This window comes from Labeo rohita, chromosome 17 (genome assembly GCF_022985175.1).
Source record: "Labeo rohita strain BAU-BD-2019 chromosome 17, IGBB_LRoh.1.0, whole genome shotgun sequence".
Lineage (NCBI taxonomy): Eukaryota > Metazoa > Chordata > Actinopteri > Cypriniformes > Cyprinidae > Labeo > Labeo rohita.
This window is the reverse complement of record NC_066885.1, coordinates 20,878,451-20,903,305: the sequence shown is the minus strand read 5'-3', so window position 1 is coordinate 20,903,305 and position 24,855 is coordinate 20,878,451. Positions and strand designations below refer to the sequence as shown.

The 24,855-nt window shown below is 37.4% G+C and overlaps 1 protein-coding gene across 1 annotated transcript in view; it reads right to left on the bottom strand.

Annotated features, from left to right (window-relative positions):
- The window catches only part of arhgap5 (Rho GTPase activating protein 5), a 44,522-nt gene extending 23,079 nt beyond the window's left edge, over window positions 1-21,443 (bottom strand). The window contains exons 1-3 of the mRNA XM_051133514.1: window positions 21,170-21,443; window positions 15,446-19,338; window positions 15,156-15,309 (exon numbers count right to left, since the gene is read on the bottom strand). Coding sequence (XP_050989471.1) covers window positions 15,156-15,309; window positions 15,446-19,165 — 3,874 coding nt within the window. The 5' untranslated portion in view covers window positions 19,166-19,338; window positions 21,170-21,443. The remainder of the gene's footprint in view (window positions 1-15,155; window positions 15,310-15,445; window positions 19,339-21,169) is intronic.
- Window positions 21,444-24,855: the final 3,412 nt, after the last annotated feature.

Here is a 24,855-nt window from a genome sequence, read left to right as displayed (position 1 = left end):
ATGTAGAGGGGGGCAGAATCTGAGTCGAGTCATCAATTTCCACACTACTGTGATAATAATTGCCCTTCCCTGCAGCTCTTGGCGCCTATAAATCAAAGCGGCAGATGTGAAGGAAAATATCAAAGCGTATCAGCTCTCCTTTTATTGATTTCTAAATCCATGCAAGAAAAAACGTGTTGACAATGCCTCTTTTGTAATGGGGTAATTCACCCAAAATGCATATTCTGTTATCATTTACACACCCTGATTTTGTTCCAAACCCGTAAGACCTTCATTCATCTTCAGAACGCAAATTACCAGGGCTCTACAGTGCGACCATTTCAGTCACATTTGCGACTGAAAACTACTGCGTGTGACTATAAAAAAATATTTAGGAGAACCAGTGCGACTGACCCCATCAGATATTTGTGCTTGCGCTGAGGGGAGCTTCAAAGGTTTCTATGTGTTTTCGCAATATTGAGTAATGTATCACAGATGTATCTCACGAATCCTTTCATAAAGCATAGACAGTGTAAATTAGAGATTCGTTGTGCAGCATAAAGAGCTTCGTTGATTATAATGGAACTTTGTGAGATTGCGATGAACTAAGATGAGTGACAGCTTTTAGTGATTTTTAAGGGAGTTTGTAAATGAGATATTGATTTAATACAACAGTTTAATAAACAAATTGTTAATATTAAGGGACTTACATTGTCTGACTATAACACTCTTGCCTGATTTTGCTCTATTTTGCTGTCAAAAATAGTCTGAGCCGCTGCGCATCTCCATTGAAACACAGCTGTGTTTCGTTTATGAATGAACGTGCGTTTTTAAACAAATCTAGTGAGTCAATGATTCAATTTTCCAGTCATAAAGACAGTCACTTGCTTTATTCCTAAATGAATCAGCCACTGGAACGAATCAAATGAATGAATGATTCAGTAACTAAATCAGTTACTTGCCACCACCTGCTGGCAGTTTTATTTTTATTTTTAAAGTATCTTTTCCGTTATTTAAAACATTTAATGATTCTGTGTTAAAAATGTTATATTTAAAACAATCTCAACATGAATTTATGAAATTGATTGCACTCATGTCACCTATGGGCCTCATTAAACATGAAAATATACCTACAAGCCACTTTGTTGTATTTCATTTGATTGGTAACACTGTTATTCTACTTGCTCTAATTCTGTTGTTTCAGTTTAAAAATCTTAAAAAATATCATTTAAAAAAATCTGAAAAAAAAAAGATTACACACTTTTAATAAATTTAGAAAAATGTCATTACAAAGGCAAAAAAAAAAACAACAAAATTCCCCTGTAAATCACTTTAAGGAGTCAAATATCACCATTAAAAAAAATAATAATAAAAAAAAATAATATATATATATATATATATATTTTTTTTTTCTCTCCTTTCACGTCTTTATGCCTTTATTTATATAGGACAGTGTAGTTGGACAGAAAGCGAAGTGAGAGAGAGAGAACTGGGTGGGATCAGGAAAGGTCCGCAAGCCGGGATTCGAACTCGGGACGCCATATGGCGGTGCGCTAACCACGAGGCTATAGGTGCTGACAGGAAGGCTAATTTTTGATCAGATTTATTGATTATTGATGAGAGGGTGCTCCTAAAATTTTGACTGTGCTCCTAAAAAGAAAACCAAGCGTAGAGCCCTGATTATGATATTTTTGATGAAATCCAAGAGCTTTCTGACCCTGCATAGACATCAACTCAACTGACACGTTCAAGACCCAGAAAAGTAGTAAGGACATTGATAAAATAGTCCATGTGACATCAGTGGTCCAACCGTAATGTTATGAAGCTACGAGAGCACTGCGGAAAGAAAACAATATTCAATAATATCTTCTCTTTCGTGTCAATCTTCGACGCACGTTCATGAGAGTACCATAACACAACAAGAAATTGTTGTATAAAGTTGTTATTTTTGTTTTCTTTGCATACAAAAAGTATTCTCGTAGCTTCATAAAATAAAGGTTGAACCACTGATGGACTATTTTATCAGCTCACAAACTGCAGAAACTACAAAATGGGTATGGAAAACGATGTCAAAAGAAATCCCTATAAGCTCTGCTATTCTTTTAGGCCAAGCAGTGGCATGTAAGGTCCTCAGCCTATGCTTTTTTTTACATAAACGCTTAGATGTCTAGATTCCAGAGTCAAGCAACTGTCTGAAAGTGGTTAAAAATTAAGCCCTGACATATTTAGTCATGCTGAGTTGACAGCTGCGTGAGTGGCGTAAGTGCTTTTAAAATAAAACGAGTCCAATCTAAGTTGTGAGCACAGCAAGTTGGCTGTTATCAAAGAGGGGTGGGTTTGCGTGTGTTTAGCCCCATGAGAAATTCATGGCAGTCGAGAGGATTTAGCAGAGCCGAGTGGCCTTATCTACTGCCTGCAGCTAAACGGCATCCCCTCGCACAGTCCTAAGAACTATGTGGCATTGATTTAACGCAGTATATCTGCTCGCGGCGAATAGGCAAGCGGCACAGGTGCGCAGCGGGCTGATGGACTTAAATTCAGATATGATGAAAATAAGCTAGCTGTTTGTGAAACAAATGCAAGAAGCTAGACTAAAAACAAAACAGTCCAAAAAGACAAACAACGAACCACACGTTTAATTATTCAGCGTGAATTATAATCAAGGGCTCATTGTGAGGACACTGCAGCGACACGGTTTCGAGTCTGTACTTAAAGCAGTAATGCATGGGTAATGTGTCGGCAGATGAGCTGTGGTCAGCTCGACCATGGACTGACCGGCAGACCCAGGACATCTGTCCTTCAGCAAACAGTGACGGCATCATTCGCTCCAGCTCATCTCTAATTCATCATGAACAGATGGGATATGCTTAAAAATAGTCATTTTTTTAATCCGCACACTACTGCAATTGCATAATCAGTGCCGGATAGCCTGTCCTTTTGGGAGTAGGTGTGTTTGCCGAAAAACCAAAGTGATGGTTCTCTTTAATGTGTTGAGTCTAAGTTGCATTGCTGCTACATTCTTACTTCAAAACCTGAGGCATAAACAATGTTTTTCTATGCACGTTACATTACATTTGACAATGAATTAATGTGCAAAATGTAGTCTACTACACTGTATACGGCTCAGTAGGTTTTAAATTTAGTATGTAAAACAGTACACATCACATAACTATTAAGCTTTTTAAACAGCAGCATGGTATAATAGTCACATGATCTCTGTTTATTTCAGTAATTGGCATCAAGTTTTATGTTTTTGATTTCATTTTGTGAAACCAAAGCAAAGACACCAAAACAAAGCCACATAAAACAAAAAAATTAAATAAGCAAAACCAAAATTAAACAAATTTTGATTAGAGTAAATTAAGACTTACTCTAATCAAAAGCAATCAAAACCAAAAATTAATCAAAGGGATCAAAAATTACTCTTGCAAATGTGAAAAAACTAAAACAATGCAAAACAAAAAACAAAACCCCCCAAAAGTCACACAAAAAAATACAAATAATTTTGCATTAAACAAAACCAAACCAAAACAAAAAAATCATGGGTTTACTCTTGCAAATCTGATTTAATATTTTGAAAAAAATAAATAAATACATAAATACATATAATAATAAGAATAATAATAATAATAATAATAATAAAAATCAATATAATAATAATAATAATAATAATAATAAAGTAATTTATAAAAAATAAAATAATAATATAATAATAATAATAATAATAATAATAATAAAGTAATTTATACAAAAAAATTAAATAAATAAATAAACCAAAAAATTATGGAATTACGTTTACAAATCTGATCAAATATGTTGAGAATAGTAGTATATTTTTTATTTAATGCCATGTCAGCATCTTAGGCTATTTTTATGGCAAAAACAATAAAAATAAATTAATAAAAAAAAAAAAAAAAAAAAAAAAAAGTATAGCAAATACAATAAAAATCAAATATTTTGAAAAACATTTATACATTCAAAAACACCACAAAAAGTCAGGCAAAACAAAAACAAAACCCAAAAAACAAACAACAAACTAAAACAACTAAACTAAACATAAATCATGCAGTGCAAACCTGATCAAATATTTTGAAAATGTACAGATATTTTTAATATTTACATATATTTATATATTTTTATATGTAAACAACACAAAAAGTGAAGCAAAACAAAAAGACAAACCCCCCCCCCCAAAAAAAACAACTAAACTAAACAAAAATCATGCATTGCAAATCGATCAAATATTTTGAAAAAGAAAATGATATATAAATATATAAAACAAAACGACGCAAAGCAAAAAACAAAGCCACACAAAACAAAACAATTAAACAAACAAAAACTAAACTAAACCAAGCCAAATCTAAACCAAACAGAATTTAGTACACAGGATTGATTTTTTTTTTTTTTTTTTTTTCCAATTCCTGATTGATACATCTTTACACTGCCTCGTTAAAAAGATTCCCACCCAGAGTAGAAGGTCATCAGGCTATTCTACGCATACATAAAATGTACAAACTGTGCACGGCATATCAACTACAAAGATTAAAATGCTATTCTGAACATAATTCTTCTTTCAGCAGTTGCCAATTAAATGTTTTAAACCAGCATGCTGAAGTGAGCATGGACAGTAGCCCCAAACGACGACCACCGGGCACACTGGGAGCTTAAAAAGTTAGTTACTTCCTTGCTTCTTGTAAGTACATAAGCTTCATTCTTGCTTTCTGACAAACTCCCAGAGCTTATGGCATCATCACCCTCCCCTTCATTACATTTTCTAAGCCACTTCCTGAGTCGAGATGCACTGGCTGATGTGTGGCGACAGCCTGTCAAAGCCAAGCGCTTCTGACATCCTCTCCCCTCAAGCACGACAAGCAGTAGCAGGCCAAGGGGAATAACAGGACTTTGCGTTGTCGGACACTTATTGCTAAGCATTCGCCAGAGACCTTGATGTGTCAAAGGAGGAAAAAGCCAGAGTCATCAAAACTTTCTGCAAGCCTCCAGCAAGGTGCATGTCTAGAATCATCAGGAGGGAAACTCCACTTCCCGAGCAGGCCTAGCAGATTAAATGTGTCCTTTATATGCCTAATTCAGCCGGATCATATAAAGGGAAGTGTTGAAAGTGAAGGCACACAAATTAAGACTCATCCTTTCACATGGATCTAGTTTCTGTCTGGAAAAGGTTAAAACACACTACACGCACCCTAATAAACCAATAGTAACATGAATGATAGATTAAGCAGATGACATTAAAACAACATAACCAAAGTAGTTCAGGCTACATATAACGATTATTAAACATGACTGATTTTATTTACATTGATGAAAACCTGTGCTTGTAAAAACAAAGCAAGGTGGTAAGTCAAGTTACGCAATACAAACCACACCTTACATTTGTATCTGTAGATTAACCTAAACAATGCAATGTATCAAGCAATCTACATTACGAAGAAATGGGGCAAATTGCAAATCACACATTTCCTGCAACTGCACTTAATGTTGTCGGTTCAGATTTATGACACCTGACCCTATAAAGCCTATTGTAACACATATGATGCACAAATTCAGCCCTTATCAACATGTCAAAACTGCTGAAAAACCTGTTGTAAACAATCTTCTACACGCTTACTGTAATCTGATTAATAGTTTATACTTTTTCTAGCAGGTAAAAGGCCTTTTAGTATAATTCTAACAATGTCCCACTTCAGGTCACGATACACGTCTTTCTGCTTGGAAGGCTTAACTGATTTTCATAACGTAAACATAAGAATAACTTTTATATTGCATGTAATATTTCAAGATAAACAACTACTGAACTGAAGCCCAAGGTTACATAAAGTACATCTCTCAATCTTCATTGTATTGCACTGCATTATGTTTCACCCCCACAATAAAAACAACAGAGCTTTGATCATAAGAACAACAATTCACAAATAATTTACTCACCCCCTTGTCATCCAAGATGTTCATGTCTTTCGGTCTTCAGTCGTAAAGAAATTATGTTTTTTGAGGAAAACATTTCAGGATTTTTCTCCATATAATGGACTTCATTGGTGCCCCAATTTTGAACTTTGAAAATGTAGTTTAAATGCAGCTTCAAAGGGCTCTAAACGATTCCAGCCGAGGAAGAAGGGTCTTATCTAGTGAAACGATCTGTCATTTTTTTCTGAAAATAAAAATTTGTATACTTTTAAGCACGAAAGCTCGTGTAGCACAGGCTCTGGGATGCGCGTTCACGATGCTACAAATTAGTGATGGGTCGACCTTGAACGAATCTTTAATGTGACTCAGGAAGAACGAGTCGTTTCGGGGAGTGATTCATTCAGTCGCACATGCACAACATCCTATTAGGTTCTGTACTGGAATTAGTTCACCTGTTTTGAGTCTTTGGGTTTTTCGAGTCGGTCGTTCATCTTATGGGGCTGTCACGTGATGAACAAACGACTCAAACCCGAAAACTTGTCAAATAAAGAGGTGAGGTGAGCTAATCATAGACTAAAGACCCAGGTAAACAATGAATTAATCTTTTCTGTTTCTTATAGCATTATAGTTTTGTCTTGTTTGTAGTGTGATCAACGTTTGTGTAAGCAGTAGATGTGTTAGGGATGTAACACATAACATTTTAAATTATATTTTGTTAAAATGAACGAAATTACTCAAAAAAAGATTTGATCATTTTTGCTGAACGAGACTCAAAGGTCAGAGTCTGTAAAATGATCCGAACTTCCCATCGCTACTACAAATCACGTCTAAGTTCACTGTCTGTGTACTCCAGCTAAAAAAGGTAGAGTATGGCGAAAAACTCCATCTTATTTTCTTCTTACAACATCAGAATTTTTTCAGGTTTCTTTGATGAATAGAAAGTTCAGAAGAACAGTATTTATCTGAAACTGAAATCATTTGTAACATTATAAATGTCTTATCATCACTTCTGATCAATTTAAAGCATCCTTGCTATATAAAAAGTATTATATATAAAAAAAAAAAAAAAAAAAAAAGTATACAGACTTCAAGCTTTTGAATGTTGTATCCTGAATGATCTTTGGATCTTTCTATTCATCAAAGAAACCTCAAATAATAATAATAATAATAATAAAAATAATGTTTCTTGAACAGCAAATCAGAATATAAGAATGATTTATGAAGAATCATGTGAGTAATGATGCTGAAAATTTAGCTTTGATCACAGGAATTACATTTTAAAATATATTAAATGAGAAAAAGTTATTTTAAATAGTAAAAATATTTCACAATATTGCTGCTTTTGCTGTATTTTGGATCAAAGAAATAAGAAATTAAAGAAATTAAGTGATAACATGCAAGACAGAAACCCATTTAAACTATAGCGCATAGATTTAAATAATCAAATAATAATACTCCAAGCATATGACATTTTATTTACAGCAGACAATCATGTGACTGGCCACGTGAGCGCACATTTCGTAGGATCACAGAACTTGCTTCTCCACTGTGAATAAATCGCCATCCGAATCCATGAGCTTTATCACAGAGGTGCCATGTAAACTTATTTTTACAGTCGTTCACATGAGAAAATTATCGTTCGATAGGGTTAATGTTTTTTTTTTTTTTTTTTTGTTGTTTTAAATCTAAGGTTCAAGAATTGCTCCATTCAAAAATAAAAAACAGACTTTGAACCCTGTAAAGCCAGAAATAAAAGCCTGTAAAATCCAAGCAGACAAAAGTATGACATTAGCCTAAAAAAAAATATACAATAGTAACCAAAATTCCCACCGAAATGATACAAAAATCCACCACTGTCATCAAAACAAGAAACTAACCAAAATAACAGTTATTCAAATCAATAAAAGTAATTAATAATTTAAATTACATTATTAAAATCACATTATATTAAATCTATGGTGAGTTTTCAGCAACAATAACTGAAATAACTACACTGCAGTGCAACAATAGCTAAATCTAAGACTGAGCTACTTCCTCATTTAAAATACAATTCATCATGTTGAAATCAGATACTCTGCAGCACTAGGTCTCAAACCGCAGAAACAGGCCATGACAATTATTCCCTACTGAGTTAAGTAATCCCTATGGCTGAGTGGAAGCTGCACCGTATTGAAAAGCAGGGCTAAAGGGCTAAAGACTTGTGAAAAGGCTGACTCCTGCTTTTTTACCACGAAAGAGTCACTTTAAAAAGTGCATCATTGCAACAGCATCTTGCTTTAGTGACCTGACGGCCAATGCGGATGTCCTGAAAAGGTGAGATGTACAAGATCGCAGCCAAAAACCTAATCTAAAACCTAGCTGTCGAACTAGCCAGCTCACTGAGATTTAAAACAGCCACATGTAGGCTGCAATCTACAACTCATTTCCAACTTGAGAAATACAAGGTTATACATGTGTGTATACATTTTTTGGGCTGCTATTCAAACCGCAGTATTCAGAAAATGTTCTCTGATGATTTGTTATAGAGTAAAAACAGCGCAGTATATAGTATCAAAATGAGTAAATAAACTAAAACATAGACCTTGAGAGGAAACATCAACAAGCTGTAAACAATCCCGTCCCATTCCGTGTCACAATCCATCAAGCGTTCTTGGAAAACGGTCCAACGTTGCAGAATGATGTTTTAGAGATTGTCAGTAAACACACTTATGACCCTTTCAGCCGAGCGCTGTCGCGATCGTGAAATATTAGCCGGCTGATTAACTGTTGTACAAATACTCTCGCCTTTTTCTTCATTCATCAAAGCGGTTCCGCATGTCCGGCTAAGAACTGTTGGCTATCCGTGCTTATGCAGGATATTTTCTGCTAATCTAATACCCAGTCTGCCAAAGTATACTGAAGCCATTCAGCTATGAGCTTCTCTGGTACATATCTTATTTCACACTTGGTAGCATCCAGTCATTGGTGAGGTAATGTATTGTTAAGCTCGCGTATGGGGCAACATCTGCGCTTGATCACACGTGTGTATTGGCCAAGCCAGGTTCTTTAAACCTTGACATCTTTCATCTGGCGACATGGGTTGGGAACTGCAATTTCTGAGATTTTCCTGGCAATTCATAATGCTTTTGCAGCATTCACATCGTATTCCAACTTGGGCCAGAAGCCTCTGCAATAACCCACTGCTGGGGAGCAACTGCAACTGCCATTTTATGGTCTCAGTGCCTCTAACTGCCACTGCTTTGCTGCAGAGGCGACCCATCCGAATTATTGGGCTTTCCTTTTCCATTTGAGTTAAGACCAAAATGCGCCCACAGGGAAGTCTTTGTGTTTGGCTTTGCAACCAGCTCTGAGTCCATGTTGTGGATTTCAACGACAGCTGATCAAATGATGCTGGCAAAGCAATGTCAAATGAACTGAAACACCAGTTGTAATGCTTCACACAAAATAAAATAGCTTTAGCTACAACTATTTTGCAGAGCTATGAGTAGCAAATAAGTCAGTTCAGTAAATATTTTTTTCTTTATATGAGGGCCATTCTACTGAAATGTACATATGCAATTGTATAATTACATAACTGTGCAGTTAATTGTCATATTGTAGTTTTGGAATATTTGTCCTCTCCCCAAACTTTCACTGCCGAAACACATTAAAATATAATTTAAAGGGGTCATCGGATGCCCATTTTCCACAAGTTGATATGATTCTTTAGGGTCTTAATGAAAAGTCTCTAATATACTTTGGTTAAAAATTCTCAATGGTTGTGTAAAACAACACCCTTTTCACCTTGTCAAAATGAGCTCTGCAAAAACCATCTCATTCTAAGGGGTTGTTCCTTTAAACGCAAATGAGCTCTGCTCACCCCGCCCCTCTCTTCTCTTTGTGGAGTGACGAGCCTGTTTACTTTAGCCGCCTTTAGACGCTAAACTTCCTAACTACCACGTTATATAGATTCATAAAAAACCCTTAAATGCTCTTCTGATGCCACAACGACAGGCATCTGAGAATGGCTCGATTTGAAAAAGGGGACATTATTTTTACAGATTACTTAAAAACCACTGCATGGATTTTTATCATTATAGGGTAGATTTGTACATACACTGCCAACACACATTAATGTTCAAACAACATGAAAAAGTGAGCTTTGCATTCGTAAGAAGGGTGATATTGACCTGTTAAGATTTTGCTTACATGTACCTTGTAAATATATATTTTTCTATTTTATTAAAAAAGTTTTCAGAGGTTAATTAATAACAATTACATTTTTAACAATATTTCAAGTGTGATTTATGATATTTGTTGTATTTTGAATCCAAATCTTTCTTTGTAAAATGTATAAACATCCCATGTTTCGGTCGTGACTGCACATTTATTTTCGGTATTGACAGCAATGTGTTGGTAGCAACCACATCACAATCCAGAATTTTAACTCTCATACTAAAACACTAATAAAACATACTAAGATTCGGATAACTGTACTAAAATTGTGTTTATTTTCCACCCAAAATAAAGGATTGTGTCTTCCCTTTTGTCAGTACTGAAACAATGATGACGTTTCAGTCATTACAGCTTCATTACATTACATTACATTACAGTGACAATTTTAGATACTTCTAAGCCTACCTCAAAGATGCTAATCAGCACATGGTTAGCTAACACAGTTCTGAACAGTTGTACACATATTATAAAGAAATCTCAGTAACCATCTAAAATTTTAATTCTTTAAATTTCTAAATGTGTTTTTTCATTGTGATACAGCAGTTTGCACCAATTCTGTAAAATGGCTCATAGTTAGACATTAACATTCTAATCTCAATTAATGAATATTCTAATTTTTTTTTTCAGGAAATGCTTAAATGTTGCATAAGTATTATTTCACATTCCAAGCCCAATTAGATGGATATTAGTATTCCAATACCAATTAGTCAATGCTTACTATTTCAATTCCACTCTACATTCCAATTCCTTTCTATATTCAAATAAATGCATTGTTGCTTAAATAAGTACTTAACATTCAAAATTTAATGAGTTTAATGTTAAAATTTTGATTCCAATTAGCTAACATTTAAATGTTTCTAGCAAATGCTTTGTTATAAATCATTTGTTAATATTCCAACACATTGGTTGGAATATTGACTTATTCAAATTGGAAAATTACTAAACAACTAATTGTATTGGGAATATTTACATGCCAAAGCACTTACTGGAAATGTTGTAACATTACCATTGAATATTTCCAGGAAAAGCTTTGTTGTATGAATAATTAGCTAATGTTCCAACTGTATTGCACAACCGTTTTAAACAATTCAAACATGCAAAATTAAACAAGAAAGCACTGTCTGTAAATTACCTCCTTTCCACAGAGCTGTTTAACGCACCGCTGCACCCGCAAGGAACACATCAAGTCAACCAAAATGCACCTAATTTGCATCCTATTTGTTGCAACATTTCCAAAATTGGCACAATATTCCTTCATTTGGATAAAAGCATGATGTGGTAAAAAAAAAAAAGATTGCACATTGTGGTCAGCTCATTTAATCACTCATGTAGGCCTAATAAATGTGATAGTCCTATTCAAGGCTTGGAAATATTTTCTGGGAACTGACGCAACGATTTTTTTCTGATCGCACTTCCTTGGTGTCTGTTAAGTTCATGGTTTATTTCACAGTTAGTGTCTCATAAAAATATCTAAACATCCATAACGTTTTACACAAGAAGGGGTTATTACTGCAAAGCCCTGCAAGGAGGAAATGACAATGGGGGTACTCTTCTGATGGATAAATGAAGCATCCAGGCCTAAATGAGCCATGAAAGTCAATTAGGAAACATCCATAAAGTCCATTTTCTCCATACAGTTTTTAACGCCACAGGGTCTTGGTTTTCAGAACGGATGGGCCGCGAGAAATAAAGGACTATGTGTGTGCATACACCATGTTTGGAGGAGTGGATTGTTGACTACTTGTTCTTGACCACAGAAAAAAAGGAGAGTCAAGTATTATCATTTCCTCTGGGTTTTACAATGCAGCACGGAGCGAGATAGAGGGGCATAAATGGGAGGGAGTGAGCGTTTGGCTTGGGGGGCTGGGTGTTTGATGAACCTTTTCATCTGCACAGCTCTTTGAGGCAAGATGCTTTCAAAAAGCTCTTAAACAGAGCCCTGCGATGCTCAGACGCAGCCATCAGCACATTGTGCCATCTCGTCCTATTACACAGAGACCAAAAAAGGCCCAGATTCAGCCACGGTCAATACAACAGCTTGATTTTAAAGAGATAGTTCAAATATAATAAATATTTGGGGTTAGTTCACCCAAAAATGAATATTCGGTCATTAATAGATCACCCTAACGTCACTCCAAACCCGTAGGACCTTGGTTCATCTTCAGAACACAAAATATTTTTGATAAAATCCAAGAGCTTTTTGACCCTGCATAGACAGCAACATAACGGACACATTTATGCTTTTTCTCTTTTTGAATTTTAGTGTGTGGTGTGTATCTTTGGCCATAAAAAAGATCTACAAAGTTACAAATCTCAAAGTCCACTCCAAAGGAAGATTCGTTTAAAAAAAAATCTCTTTCCAAGAACTACAACGAACGGCTCCTTTGGACTACAGCGTTTGTTTTCCACATGCAATGATGTCACAACGTGGTGTATTAGAATATCATCATATTAAATCCGGCCTACGGATATTCGAATTGTTGGGGGGGGTGTAGGGACGAGGTGGTGGATTAGCCAAACTTTAGCGATACAGTGTGGAGAACCGCTTCAACGAGCTGCAGTGCGGTGGGTATAAACACAAGAATTGACTAGAGTGGCCACTTCAGAGCAGTAACGCGCCACAGACGTGTGCAGTACAGGGGGTCAGAACGCATGCCGAATTCGCAATCTACTCCGGTTGCCACGTCGGAGCCATAACGCGCCCCAGACGTGTGCAGTGTGTGGTAAGAGATTTATTCATCATACAGTGTAGATAACTTCACTTACAATGCAAGTGTTTTTTAAAATGCATAAACTTGCACTAAAATAGGCTAGGCTAGTCAGTGATGATGTTTTTTATTATTATTTTTTTTTAATTAAAAAAAACAAAAACTGCATTTAGGGCCCTATGAAATCAGTGTTATTTTTTCCCAGTTTCCATTTTCTTTTTTTCCAAATTCAATTTTTTTCCATTTAAATTTTTCTGTATTCCATTTTTTTTCTGTTTTAATTTTTTTTTAGAAATATTAATCAAAAAGCATAATTAATTAAACCTAATTAATTGAAATCTACACTATTTAACAGCAATTTAACTCTCTCTCAAATTCAGTTTTTGTTTTCACCATATTCTGTGTTTTCCATTCATTTTCCGGATTCCATTTTAATGATTCATTCAGTTTTAATAACCAAAAGCATGTCTTATTAGTTGATTTTATAAAGAATTAATTTATTATTGCTGTATTTATTTATTTTTTTTTTCAGAAATACTGCGTTATTTAAATTTAAAATTCTGGTAAATATTTCTTTTTAAAAAAATTGTGTTTTAATAATAATTGTATAATTAGTAGTAGTTCTATCATTATAAGTAATACATTTCTTTCACAGTTTCTTCAAGTTAAACTGAAGTTTGTATATGGTACTATGATAGTTTTTCTCAAAACAAACAGTAAAATGCTCATAAAGTGACTCTCAAGAGTTCTAGAGATTACGTTAATGTGTTCACTTACTCGTATATCCAATAAATGTCATCATGAAAATCATAGGGCCCTATGCATACATTTTTAATACTGTCCATTTGTCGGTTATCAATGTGTTTACATGAGAAAAAAAAAAAAAAATCTGAGATCATCGGTATAATTTAAATATTGTGCACCACTAAAGGTAATCTTTAGCAAATCTCAAAATGAAGTTTTAATTTTTAATATTGTATATGCGATACCTGAATTCACCTGTAGCATTTAAAATGACTGATTTGAGTCTTATTTTTAGACACAATTGTGTAGAATTTCATTATCATCTATTTATTATCAGCGGCAACAAGAACTTATATTTTTTAATATATATATATATATATATATATATATATATGTGTGTGTGTGTGTGTGTATGTATATATATATCACACCTAATTTATAAACCTAAATGCTTCCCTATGGTCTACAACCCTGCATGTCACAAACAGAATCAAGCCACTTACCAACAAAATCAATCGTCCTGCACATTAACTGTGGACACAGCACTATGTGAGATCTAAACATGAGATCAGCAAAAAAGTGCTTCGGATCGTCGCATATAGGATTCATGTGTGTACGGCCACACATACACAAAGCAAAACCAGTTCAGCCAGCAAATTGACCTAGTATTACGCTCACCACAGACACTTTGCCCACTTCCAGTACACACCATAAAAACCACAAACAGCAGCTTAATAATTTCCTTTAAAAACCACATCAGTGCATGTCATCCTTGCATGAGTTTCACTGATCTACAGCCACAACCAACCTGAATGGCAGTGTGTGGGTGTCACCTACTTGCTAATGAAACCTCAAGCTATATTATGGGTCGGCTGGGCTTATTGACAGCCGTGTTAGTCAGAGTTTCCATTGAACATAGTTACAGAACAAGCTACTGAAGGGCATGTTGTAACCAAACAAACAGGCACAGTTAAAGGACCTCTATCACACATCTGAAACGGACTTTGTCCGAGTCCAAATATGGTCAGCATGTCCTAAAATGATGTTAACCCACCCCGTGGCTATGATATGTTATGGACCACAGTGTTTACACAGCGCATGCAGAGTCCATGAAAACGCAAACCGCAATCTAACTGAACAAAGTGCTCTGGGAAAAATTAGATCATCATAACACGTGCCATAAAAATCCATTCAATCATTTACTAGACGGACTTCCCTCCTCCCCTGCCCATCAACTTCCTGTTGTGTCAGAATTTATTACCTCAGAGTAATGGATTTCATTCATTTGCTCATTGACGGTATTTGAACCGCATGCAGAATTTCCTGCGCTTTAAAATATGGACTGTGTCAGGCTCACAAAATAAGCAATGCACAAATGTACAAGTATCTCAAGACCAGGAAAGACAAATTGTTACCAAATGCTCCTAAAACTGCACCCCGCTAAATGAAAAAACTGCCAAGAACAAAAATGACGAACATAAATCACTTTACGCTAGCAAACTCACACAAGAAAGATTCAATTTCAAACTGCCTAAAAGAAGCGTTTTCACATTTTCAGATGCTACTTAGCCAATCAACCAGGAAACTTACCTGTGCGCTCAATGTAGTCAACACACTTCTCAATAAACAAAGGTATGGGCCTATCAGGTGTGACCAAGTTCTGAAGAGGCACCCCAAAATAGTTGCTGTCCCAATTTCTTCGAGTTGGTGGGTACAATGGCTTTGTGGTCTTTGTTGACTTTGTCTGTTAAGAAATAAAAAAATGACATTACATGGCAAATGAATATTTTAATTTTGAGATTTGCTGAAGATTTAACTGTGGTATTAAACTACTAAACGAACTTTGGATTTTTCTAGCTAATTGAAAAGTAGTAGCTCACCTTTTTGGGTTCCTTGGTCTTTGGTGGTTTCTTTTTCTTCATTTTCTTATCATCCTGCTCCGGGTCCGACGTGATGGCTGGATTGTCTATCCCTCCTTTCCAAGGATCCACTGGTGAGAGAAGCGGATCTTCTTCACTTCCTCGGTTGCCCCTTCCTTTCTTCTTCTTCTGCGTCGCAGGCCCCGACTCATCATCGCTGACATCCGAGTGCACTCGTCTATGATATGCTTTCGTCTTGCTAAAGAGGATCTTGGAACGATGTTTGTACTTAGAAGGCCTTCTGCCACCCTGAGACTTAGACATAGAGTCAAAGCCATTCTCCTCATCCCCGTGCAAAGCGAGCCCGCCGAACGAATTGCGGATCTTGCCAGACCTGCTGTGTGCGTCTTCCGGTACGGCATAGATGTCATCACTAAAGCCTTTCGATTTGAGAAGAGTGTCAGCCGGCTCTGCATAGTTATCAGACGCTTCAAGGTCATCGCCGTGACCCATCATTGGACCTCGAGTCCACCTGGAGGTCCTCATTCCAGCTTCAATGGTCCTCAGAAGATTGGGGTCCAGCTTTTTAACATTGGGTTTGGGCAGCACGTTGGGCTTGGGTTTGACCGGGGGAGGCACTTTGTGGTTACGCTCGTGATCACCAAGGGGTGTGCTGTGAATTGGGTACTCGTTTCCTTCCAGGTCGATTCTGTACTTCCGTTCACTAGGATTGGGCAGCAGCTGCACGTCGTCGCCTATCGGGCTGTAAGGTGGCGGTCCCTCTCCGTCGTCCTCGGAGTCAGGGTAGTATTGGTAGGCGGGCGAATGGCTGTGAGGTGACTGAGGGAAGACGTCTTCACCGGTGCCTGTTCCATCTCTGCTGTTGTCAAACATGAAGGAGCTTTCAATGTTGCTCTTCTTCTCGAGGACCTCATTGAAAAATGGCGTGAAAACCTCCGTTTGTCTGTGATACTGGGACAAGGAGTAGAGAGCGGTAAACTTAGCCGTGATTTCTGTAGCAATGTGCTCGCCCTCGGTCATCAGCTCTTTAATCGCCTCATTCTCGAAGAAGTCCGCCTGGCTGTCCGTAATAGCCACCAGTTGAACTGGAATGACATCCTGGACTTCGGCCAGGAACGCCCTCAGCATGGCCATGGAAGACTTTCGTTTTGCTGAGTAAACAAGAATGTACCCATGCACCAATTCGTCCTTTCGGATTCCAATGGAGGAGTGGTAGGAGAGCACAGTGACCTGTATGCGTCTGCGGCTGTCGCCGATGATTTTGTCAAGGATCAGCGTGTTGCACTGGCCGGGCTGTCCGGCGCTGCAGGAATGTGAGTCCAAGAATGGTGAGAGAATGAGATCCACGCTGAACGGATCTCCACACATGGCACACATGACTATCCGCAAATCTGTCTCCGACAGATCCTTAATGGAGGGCATGGGGCTCATTGTGTCGAAATTGTGCTTCAATCCCTCCAACACCGCTCTGAGGGCCTGTTTTATCTGCGACTCATTAAACTTTCTGGGGAAAGTGCCGGAGGCGGGTATATCTACAAAAGTACACTGTAGCTTATTTGCAAGCTGTTGGCCTTGATGCCTCAAAATAGGCATGTTTTTGCAAACGCTGTCGCGCTGATTTGCTAGAATGAGAATGAATGGCACTGGCTGGCTATACCGATCCCTTCTGCTCTGGGCAATCTCAGCTCGGATCCGGCTTACGCGGTCACCGATGTAATTAAGCGACTCTATAGAGCTGAAGACACAAAAGAACCCATGGGGCTTGAAAGTCGATATCCAGGAATGGTTCAAAAGCATGCTGGAATTGACATCCACAGGCAAAAGGTCTAATTCATAGATTTTCCCATCAAGGGTGTATTCATCATCAGTGGACTGAGCTCGGATTTCATTCGCGAGCTCCTGCGCCAATCCCTCTCTGCCCACAAGACACAAGTTAACCTTATCAATGTTGGCACTGTTGTAGTAGATATTCGAGCGGCCGTGATCCAGCTGAACCAGCCGGTTGGCCAGGACCTGCTCAACTTTGAGATCGATGCAGGCCGTGCCGCTGAGGCACGTCTCCTTCGTGGGGTGATAGACAAAGCCGATGTGCTTCAGTAAAAGCGACTCCCTGTCAGTGGCGAGCTTCTGGAGAGCTCTGTATCTAGGTTCCTCGTTAAGCACGGCATGAATCTCACTCATTTTGTCACAGCTCGGGGTCGCGTTCAAATCAAGGTCATAGAACAGCTCTGCATGCTCAAAAAGCATTTCCTGAAACTCCTCTTTGGCCCTTTCAACTATTTCCTGCTGATGCCGACTGTAAACATCCCTGCGATCTGATTCGGTGATGTACTTGTATGCCTCGTCTTCCATGACAAAGCACATGACCTCTTCCCACGGCTGGCCGGGGCTAATGAAATGCACTCGCTCCAGCGTCTTCTTGAATTTCTCCTTCATCTCCAAACGCCTCTTCTCAGATATCAAATGCTGTACGTGGTTCTGATAAATCCTGTCTCCTTCCATGGTTTTGAGGATGTCGAAGGGCACTCTTCTGTCGTCGGTTTTATCAAGGTGGTCCGTCTCATACCACGGCGTTTGTTCTAACTCAATGAAATAGAATTGAAACTCAGGCCTGCTCTTCATAAGGCTCTGAGCCTCACTCCAACTCAGCGTCTCAATTTCCTCCAGGTTGTTCAGCAACTTATTAAGAATTTTTGGCAGGCTCGTAAGGTAATCCTCACGCCGCCTCTTGATATGCTCTTGTCTCAGCTGTTCTATGTGCTTCGAGAAGGTGTTTCTAGCCTTTTTGGTGCCTTCCAAGTTGATGTACTCTTCATAGTCTGGGTGGCTTTTCAACTTATTGCTCACAATTTTCCAGCTCGTGTGGTAATCTCGGACAGTTTGAACGATGAGCTTTTCAAACTTGTCTGAAACTGAAGCTACTAATTGTCTCTGGGATTTGTACGCTTCCAAATAAGAGATGATTTTGGGTTTTCCTCGGGTTTTGTCCATCTGCTGTATCAGAGCGTTGAAACAGAGCTCCACGTTCACAGACGCTCGAGCTGATGTTTCCACCAGCATGAGGTTCTTTTTTCCTGTGACAAACGTCTGCACCTCCCTCAGGTATTGCTCAACACACTCGTCACACTTTGTCGCGGCGATAATGATGGGCTTTTTCGCCTTGGAAATTTGAGAATGAAGGCTGTGGACAAATTTCATCTGGTCGTCGAATTTTCTATTGCATCCTTTGCTTACGTCTATACACAACACAAAGCCATCGATGTTGAGCTTGCCGTCAGGCATCTGCTTCTGATCAAAATCCTGTTCCAACCCAAGCTGGTCTGTGCAAATGTACATCAGCTTCTCCGCAGACTGTAGCTTCGTATTTGCAGCCCGTTTCGTGTAAGGCTGCAAGTTTGTGCTCCGATGAGGCAAGAAAGTTTGGTCATCGATGAACTCAGTCTGCTCAATGACCTGGATTCGACACTCAAGCCCATCGTCCCCTCGATGTAACACTTCACCCCAGTATAAGAAGTGGTCGTTATTCACCACACGCCCTCCAAAGTCAATTGTGCTCAACACAGAAGTGTGCTCCGAGTAGTAGCAGTCTGCACTGGGGCGCACATATCTGTTGCATAGGCAGGATTTACCTACGCCGCAGTTGCCCTTCTCTTTCTCAGTGCCTGAGAGTCCGACGACACTGATAGCGTATGTCGGACGGGGCTCCTTGTTCTTGGCCATTATATTGCCCCTCTCATTGCTTGTTACGCTAAGCGAAGTATGCCGGCCAGGCAAGCACGTACTTCCATTTGCTAGTGCAGGCGCATTTCCATTTCTCACTTTGCATGAGCCGATGTAGCATTAATCTCGATCATCTGTCCCAGACGACTGCTCTATTCTCTCCTATCACCTTCCTGCAATAAAGAAATATTAAATTAGTCGACAATAAGATAAAGTGTATAGTTTTCATTAGCCAGACACTTATTTATCATTCTGAATTTAATAAATCTGATGACAACACAGGCACAATCACAATACAAAAACAAGTACGATAAAAAAATGACACATGTTTAAAATGATAACATTATTGCTAATGCATTTGCATTTTGAATAGCCTTTTCATATTTAAAGTCTTCGCTGATCATAATATAAGCAGGAGTACTGACACGGTGGCACAAGCCCATTCACTGAAATATGTTTACAGCATGTACTCCAGTGTTCTTAGAAAATATGCAAGCTATGCTTGTCATCAGCAGTAACAAGCTTTGTACTAACAAATAAATGCAACTGTCAGTAGAAACGGCAGCAAATTGACTAATTTACGCTCAGGAGCATTCTGTTCATGATAAACACAAAACACAAAAGAAAGTATTTTAGAAATGCAATTCAATTCAGCGTTGGCAGCTATAACCACTTTTGAACAGGCCTATACTATACTCAGTATGTGGCAGTGTAAAACCTGACGTGTCTCACACTCAAAAAAATGTACATTTACTAATTCTCATGTGGTTCCAAACCCGTATGACTTTCTTTTTTCAGTGAAACACAAAAGAAGATCTTTGCCAGAATGACAGGCTTAGTCACTTTTTATTGCATCTGTTTTCCACATAACGAAAGTAAATGATAACCGAAACTCTGATTCTTTGTTCCACAGACGAAACAAAAATCATCTTTTTGATCAATACATTCCCAGGTATTTTTCAGTCATTTATTACTGGATTAGACTTTTAAAGGACATTTAGACTGATTGCTAATGAATCTTTCAAACCATTTTGTGAATCAGATTCACTGAAAAGAACCGACTCAAAAGAACAACCAGCTCACAAATCGATTCACTCTACACAAAATCAATACCTAATATCGCAAAACTCAGCATAAATCAAAAAAAGCATTTTCTCTTTAAAACGTCCACGACTTTTAGGATTGCGTTGCAATTTTCAAGTCTAGGAAAGACTTTTTAACATTCCCAGTCTCAGATATTTACAGTTCTTCCACGACCGTGGGAACCCTGGAGAAAATGATGCCAGAAATTTCATTTTGGCCGAATTTTCCCTGTCATAAATAACGACCGAATTTATGGGACATCAACGACTGGAGCGTTAAATCACGAAAACACGGGGCATCAATGTCGAGACGCGTTTCTCAAGCGAGGATGTAAAGCAGACAGAAGCATCTGCTGAAGGTGAGAAGGAATTCAGACCAGCACTCGAGCAGAAGCGCTATTGTTACGGACAGTCGCAAGCAGACACACTGCGATCATACGTGCACGCCACGATTCCCACAACTAGTCGAGTGAATTATTCCCAACGACCGCTAAATGTGGCTAAGAACGTGTGTATCGTTTACTTCGAAACACCTCACCCGAAAGCGCCCACTGCATTTGAATCGCAGGAATTGAATTTCACATCAGAATAGTTTTATCACCGCAAACCGATTATTGTTGTATTAAACAACACGGCGATTTAGATCGGTTTAGTATGTGTTAATATGCTTATTTGTATTCTCATCGACACGGGCCTTGCCTCTAACAAGGCATTAGATGCTTCCTTTGCTTGCTAGCTTCCCAGTTAGCCAGGGCTAGTTAAGTGTGACACCGACACAACGCACTGTAGGCGAGACAGAAAAATCTGTGCATTTTCATAAAGCCACACAACTATCGCTTAGACATGGAAATAAATCACACATTAAACCAAATCGAATAAAAAGCATGTTAGAAAGTCACACAGTCCGTGTACATTCCCCTACCTAACATGGTCGCTCCCAGCTCCCGACACCACAGATAGGAGGAGGCATTCCAACTATTTCCTTTAATTTCCACGGAAGCGATATCGAAACAAATTCCAGTTTTGTCGCGTTCCCCGTGAGCGCTTGGAATAATCAGCGAAATTTCCTAAAGTGGTTGTTTTCAGTGTTTTCTAGCAGTAAGAGTGGTATGCGTGTAATCGGAGAGCCATCCCCTCCCCTCTCATTCCAGTCGGTAATGGCGACGGATAGATCCGGCTCTCACTCACTCTCTCCACACTAACTTTTCCATTCCGCTCACCGCGGGGGCACGACGCGCGCTCACGATGCCTCTCAGGATCATGTAGGTTAATGCTTTACGATTTTTGATATCTTAATTTGACCTTTGCCAAGGCAAGTAAGTAAAATCAAGGAATAAATTATGGAAAAGGCATCGATTTGTATTAACACTTTACGTCTATCTATCTATCTATCTATCTATCTATCTATCTATCTATCTATCTATCTGTTATTAGGCACATATTTGTAATTTCTAGTAACCTTTTGGATTGAGATTTAACATTTTGCTCCAAGGTTGCTAGTGGAGTTTTTGGTTGTTTTATTTATTTGGATTTTCTCAATGATTTTTTAGGCTATTTTTAATTTTTTACATTTTTTTATTCTCAAATAATACCGTTTACAGATTATGTATGTTTTAAAATAAGTCACAGCCTTTATTTTTAAAGTGATATTTTAATATAGTTGTAATTATGAAATATGTTCTTTTTTGTTTTATTTAAAACCAGTTGTTTAAAGATTAAATTAAAGGCTCCATTGCACTGGTTTGTTTGTATGAAGGCTCAACTGCTATTTCATTAACAGAAAATACCAATTTGGTCAGTTACCCAAATGTGCGGCCATATTGGCAATACTCGGATTTAAACAACAGCATAGATTGCATGGTTAATGTACTACTGAATACATAGTTTTGCTATTTATGCTGTCTAAACCACTGAAAAAAAAATGTGTAGAAGCTGCTAAATCATATAGAGAAGGAATTAGTAAGCAGAAAAGGGCACAATATTTTGACAAACTAAAGTTAATAGGTGGTAAAGACACATACATGTAGTATTAATTAAGATATTAGCCTAATATTTTACCTACCTGACTGGAAATGATAAGAACAAACACGAATGTTGTCAAGATTCTTGCCCTGGAAATCCTAGTTCAGTTTGGCCAATCACAAACGCCTTTTGTTCCTCAGTTTTTTTGCACTCTTCTCCTCAATTTGTTTAAACTTTTGTCAGTCTGTAGTACTCCAAATGTTTTTCTTGGTCGACCCATTAGTACAGCCCAAAACATGACAATAATTGAGCATTTTCAGCAGCAATAATTGGCAAGTTTTGTTCGATTCAGTGCCATTGTTTACATCCAGTGCCGCCAATATGGCCGACTGATGATGCCTCGTGAAAACACTCTATTGTCCTGGATTGTTTGTATGAAGGCTTAGCTGCTATTTCAATGGCAGAGTTAATACCATAGATTAGGAAAGCAGGTCTTATCCTGTTTGCACTGTTTTTATCTGTTCCTATGGATGTGTTTGGCACAAAGTCTAAAGTTAAATTTAAAATCATTTCTGAGTCCATCATACCTTTACATCATCAATAAAACATGTCAGTGACAGTCATGGGTGTTCATTTAGCAAGAGATTGTATGCTACAATGATTTTAGCAAACATCTGCAGTGCAGTCAGTTTGTTTTTATGGTCACAGAGAACCCAGGACAATGTTTATAGTACATTGTTTGACCCATACCTTTTGAATTTGCGCAGCCTCTTTTGGACTTAATTTATTTTAAATTTAGATAAAGGTTTTATTCTTAACAGACACACACTTTGCTTTACTATTATATATTTATGATTCCTTTTTTCAAGGATTTCTTTTTTGTGATTCCCTTTGAACCCATTCTCTTGCAGTATTTATATTAAAAAGATTTTGAAATTATATAGGCGTACTTGTGCCAGGCAGAAGGATCCCCTGCTATTAACCAGCAGAACTAGACATGGGATAGTCTGATTAAGGAATGAAGGTGTGCCCACTGCTCCTGCAGACTCTCTTGTGTTTGATGTGTTTGTGTTTCATAAAATAATTCTCTGTTCACCAAATCTATTGTCTAGAGAGCATCTGCTCCCAAGGCAACGCCTATCTGTGGTCAGTGGCCAGCCACTCCCTGTCCCGGGACACAACACAAATGTCAAGTTTGTTCTTTTGTAATTGCAAATGGTCAATCCGACAACTTAGGGTCTGAAATCACTGTTTTGACTGTAAAAATATTGTTATTATGATGTGGTCAATTACATCTTTGTTTTATACATTTTTAAATTTTACATCCATTTATATATCACTGCAGGTATATTTGACACTGCTGATTAATTAGAAAAAAACTTTTACAGTGAATTTTTACTTCAAATTATTGTCATGCAAATGCTCAATGTGCATTGTATGATTGGTCAAGACAGAAAAAAATGGACAATGTTTATTTTTCTTAAATGTACATCATATTTTTGTACAGAATATAGTTCAAAAATGTCAAGGCTGCATTTATTGATTAAAAATACAGTGAAACTAATATTGTAAAATAATATTTCAATAAATTATTTTTAAAAATAATGTAATAATGAATTTTCAGGATAATTACTCCAGTCTTCACTGTCACATGATCTTTCAGAAATCATTCTAATATGCTGGTTTGCTGCTTGAGAATTTATTATTATCATTGTTGGAAATGATAATAATAAGTTGTGCTGCTTAATATTTCTTTGTAAAACATAATTTTTTTTTTTAGGATTCTCTGAGGTTGCGCTTAGTAAATTCTGATCATAAATCAGATAATCTGACTACAGCATGCCTCTTTTATCCAGATCTGATCTGTTTTGTTGAACAATGGCCCTGAAAGCATGTGGGTCTGAAAGTGAATTTCATCACAGTGTCATGATTGTGTCTGTATTTGACATTCAAATGTTACTGCCATCAGCCATGCAGCCATCACTTCCTCTAAGGATGTTCATTTGAAAATCATCCATTGAAACTCCGTTTCATACAAATAGTTTCGTACAAATAGTCCTCTCTGTGTCATTCTGGATTCAAAACAGTATTATTTTAGTATTATTTACACTACCAGTCAAAAGTTTTTGAACAGTAAGATTTTTAATGTTTTTTAAAGAAATCTCTTCTGCTCATCAAGCATGCATTTATTTGATTCAAAGCACAGCAAAAACAGTACAATTTTGTAATATTTTTAGTATTTGAAATAACAGTTTTCTATTTGAACATATTTTAAAATGTAATTTATTCCTGTGATTTCAAAGCTGAATTTTTAACATCATTACTCCAGTCTTCAGTGCAACACGATCCTTCAGAAATCATTCTAGCATGCTGATTTGCTGCTCAAAAACATTTATTTGACCAATTTGTAATAGTTTTAGCTTTATTTTTAGTTTTAGTTAACAATAACAATTGAAAAGTAGCAATTTTGTTATTTTGTCTTGTTATCAATAATACCTATAGTAATAATAACAGAATTGCTTTCTATAATGACTGAACTGTCCTAACACAGGCTGTATGCAAAGTATCAGTAATTGATGTTCTTAACTAATGTTCATTAGTGCGGCTACTGCCCACAAAACACAAAGTGTGGACATCAAACACTCA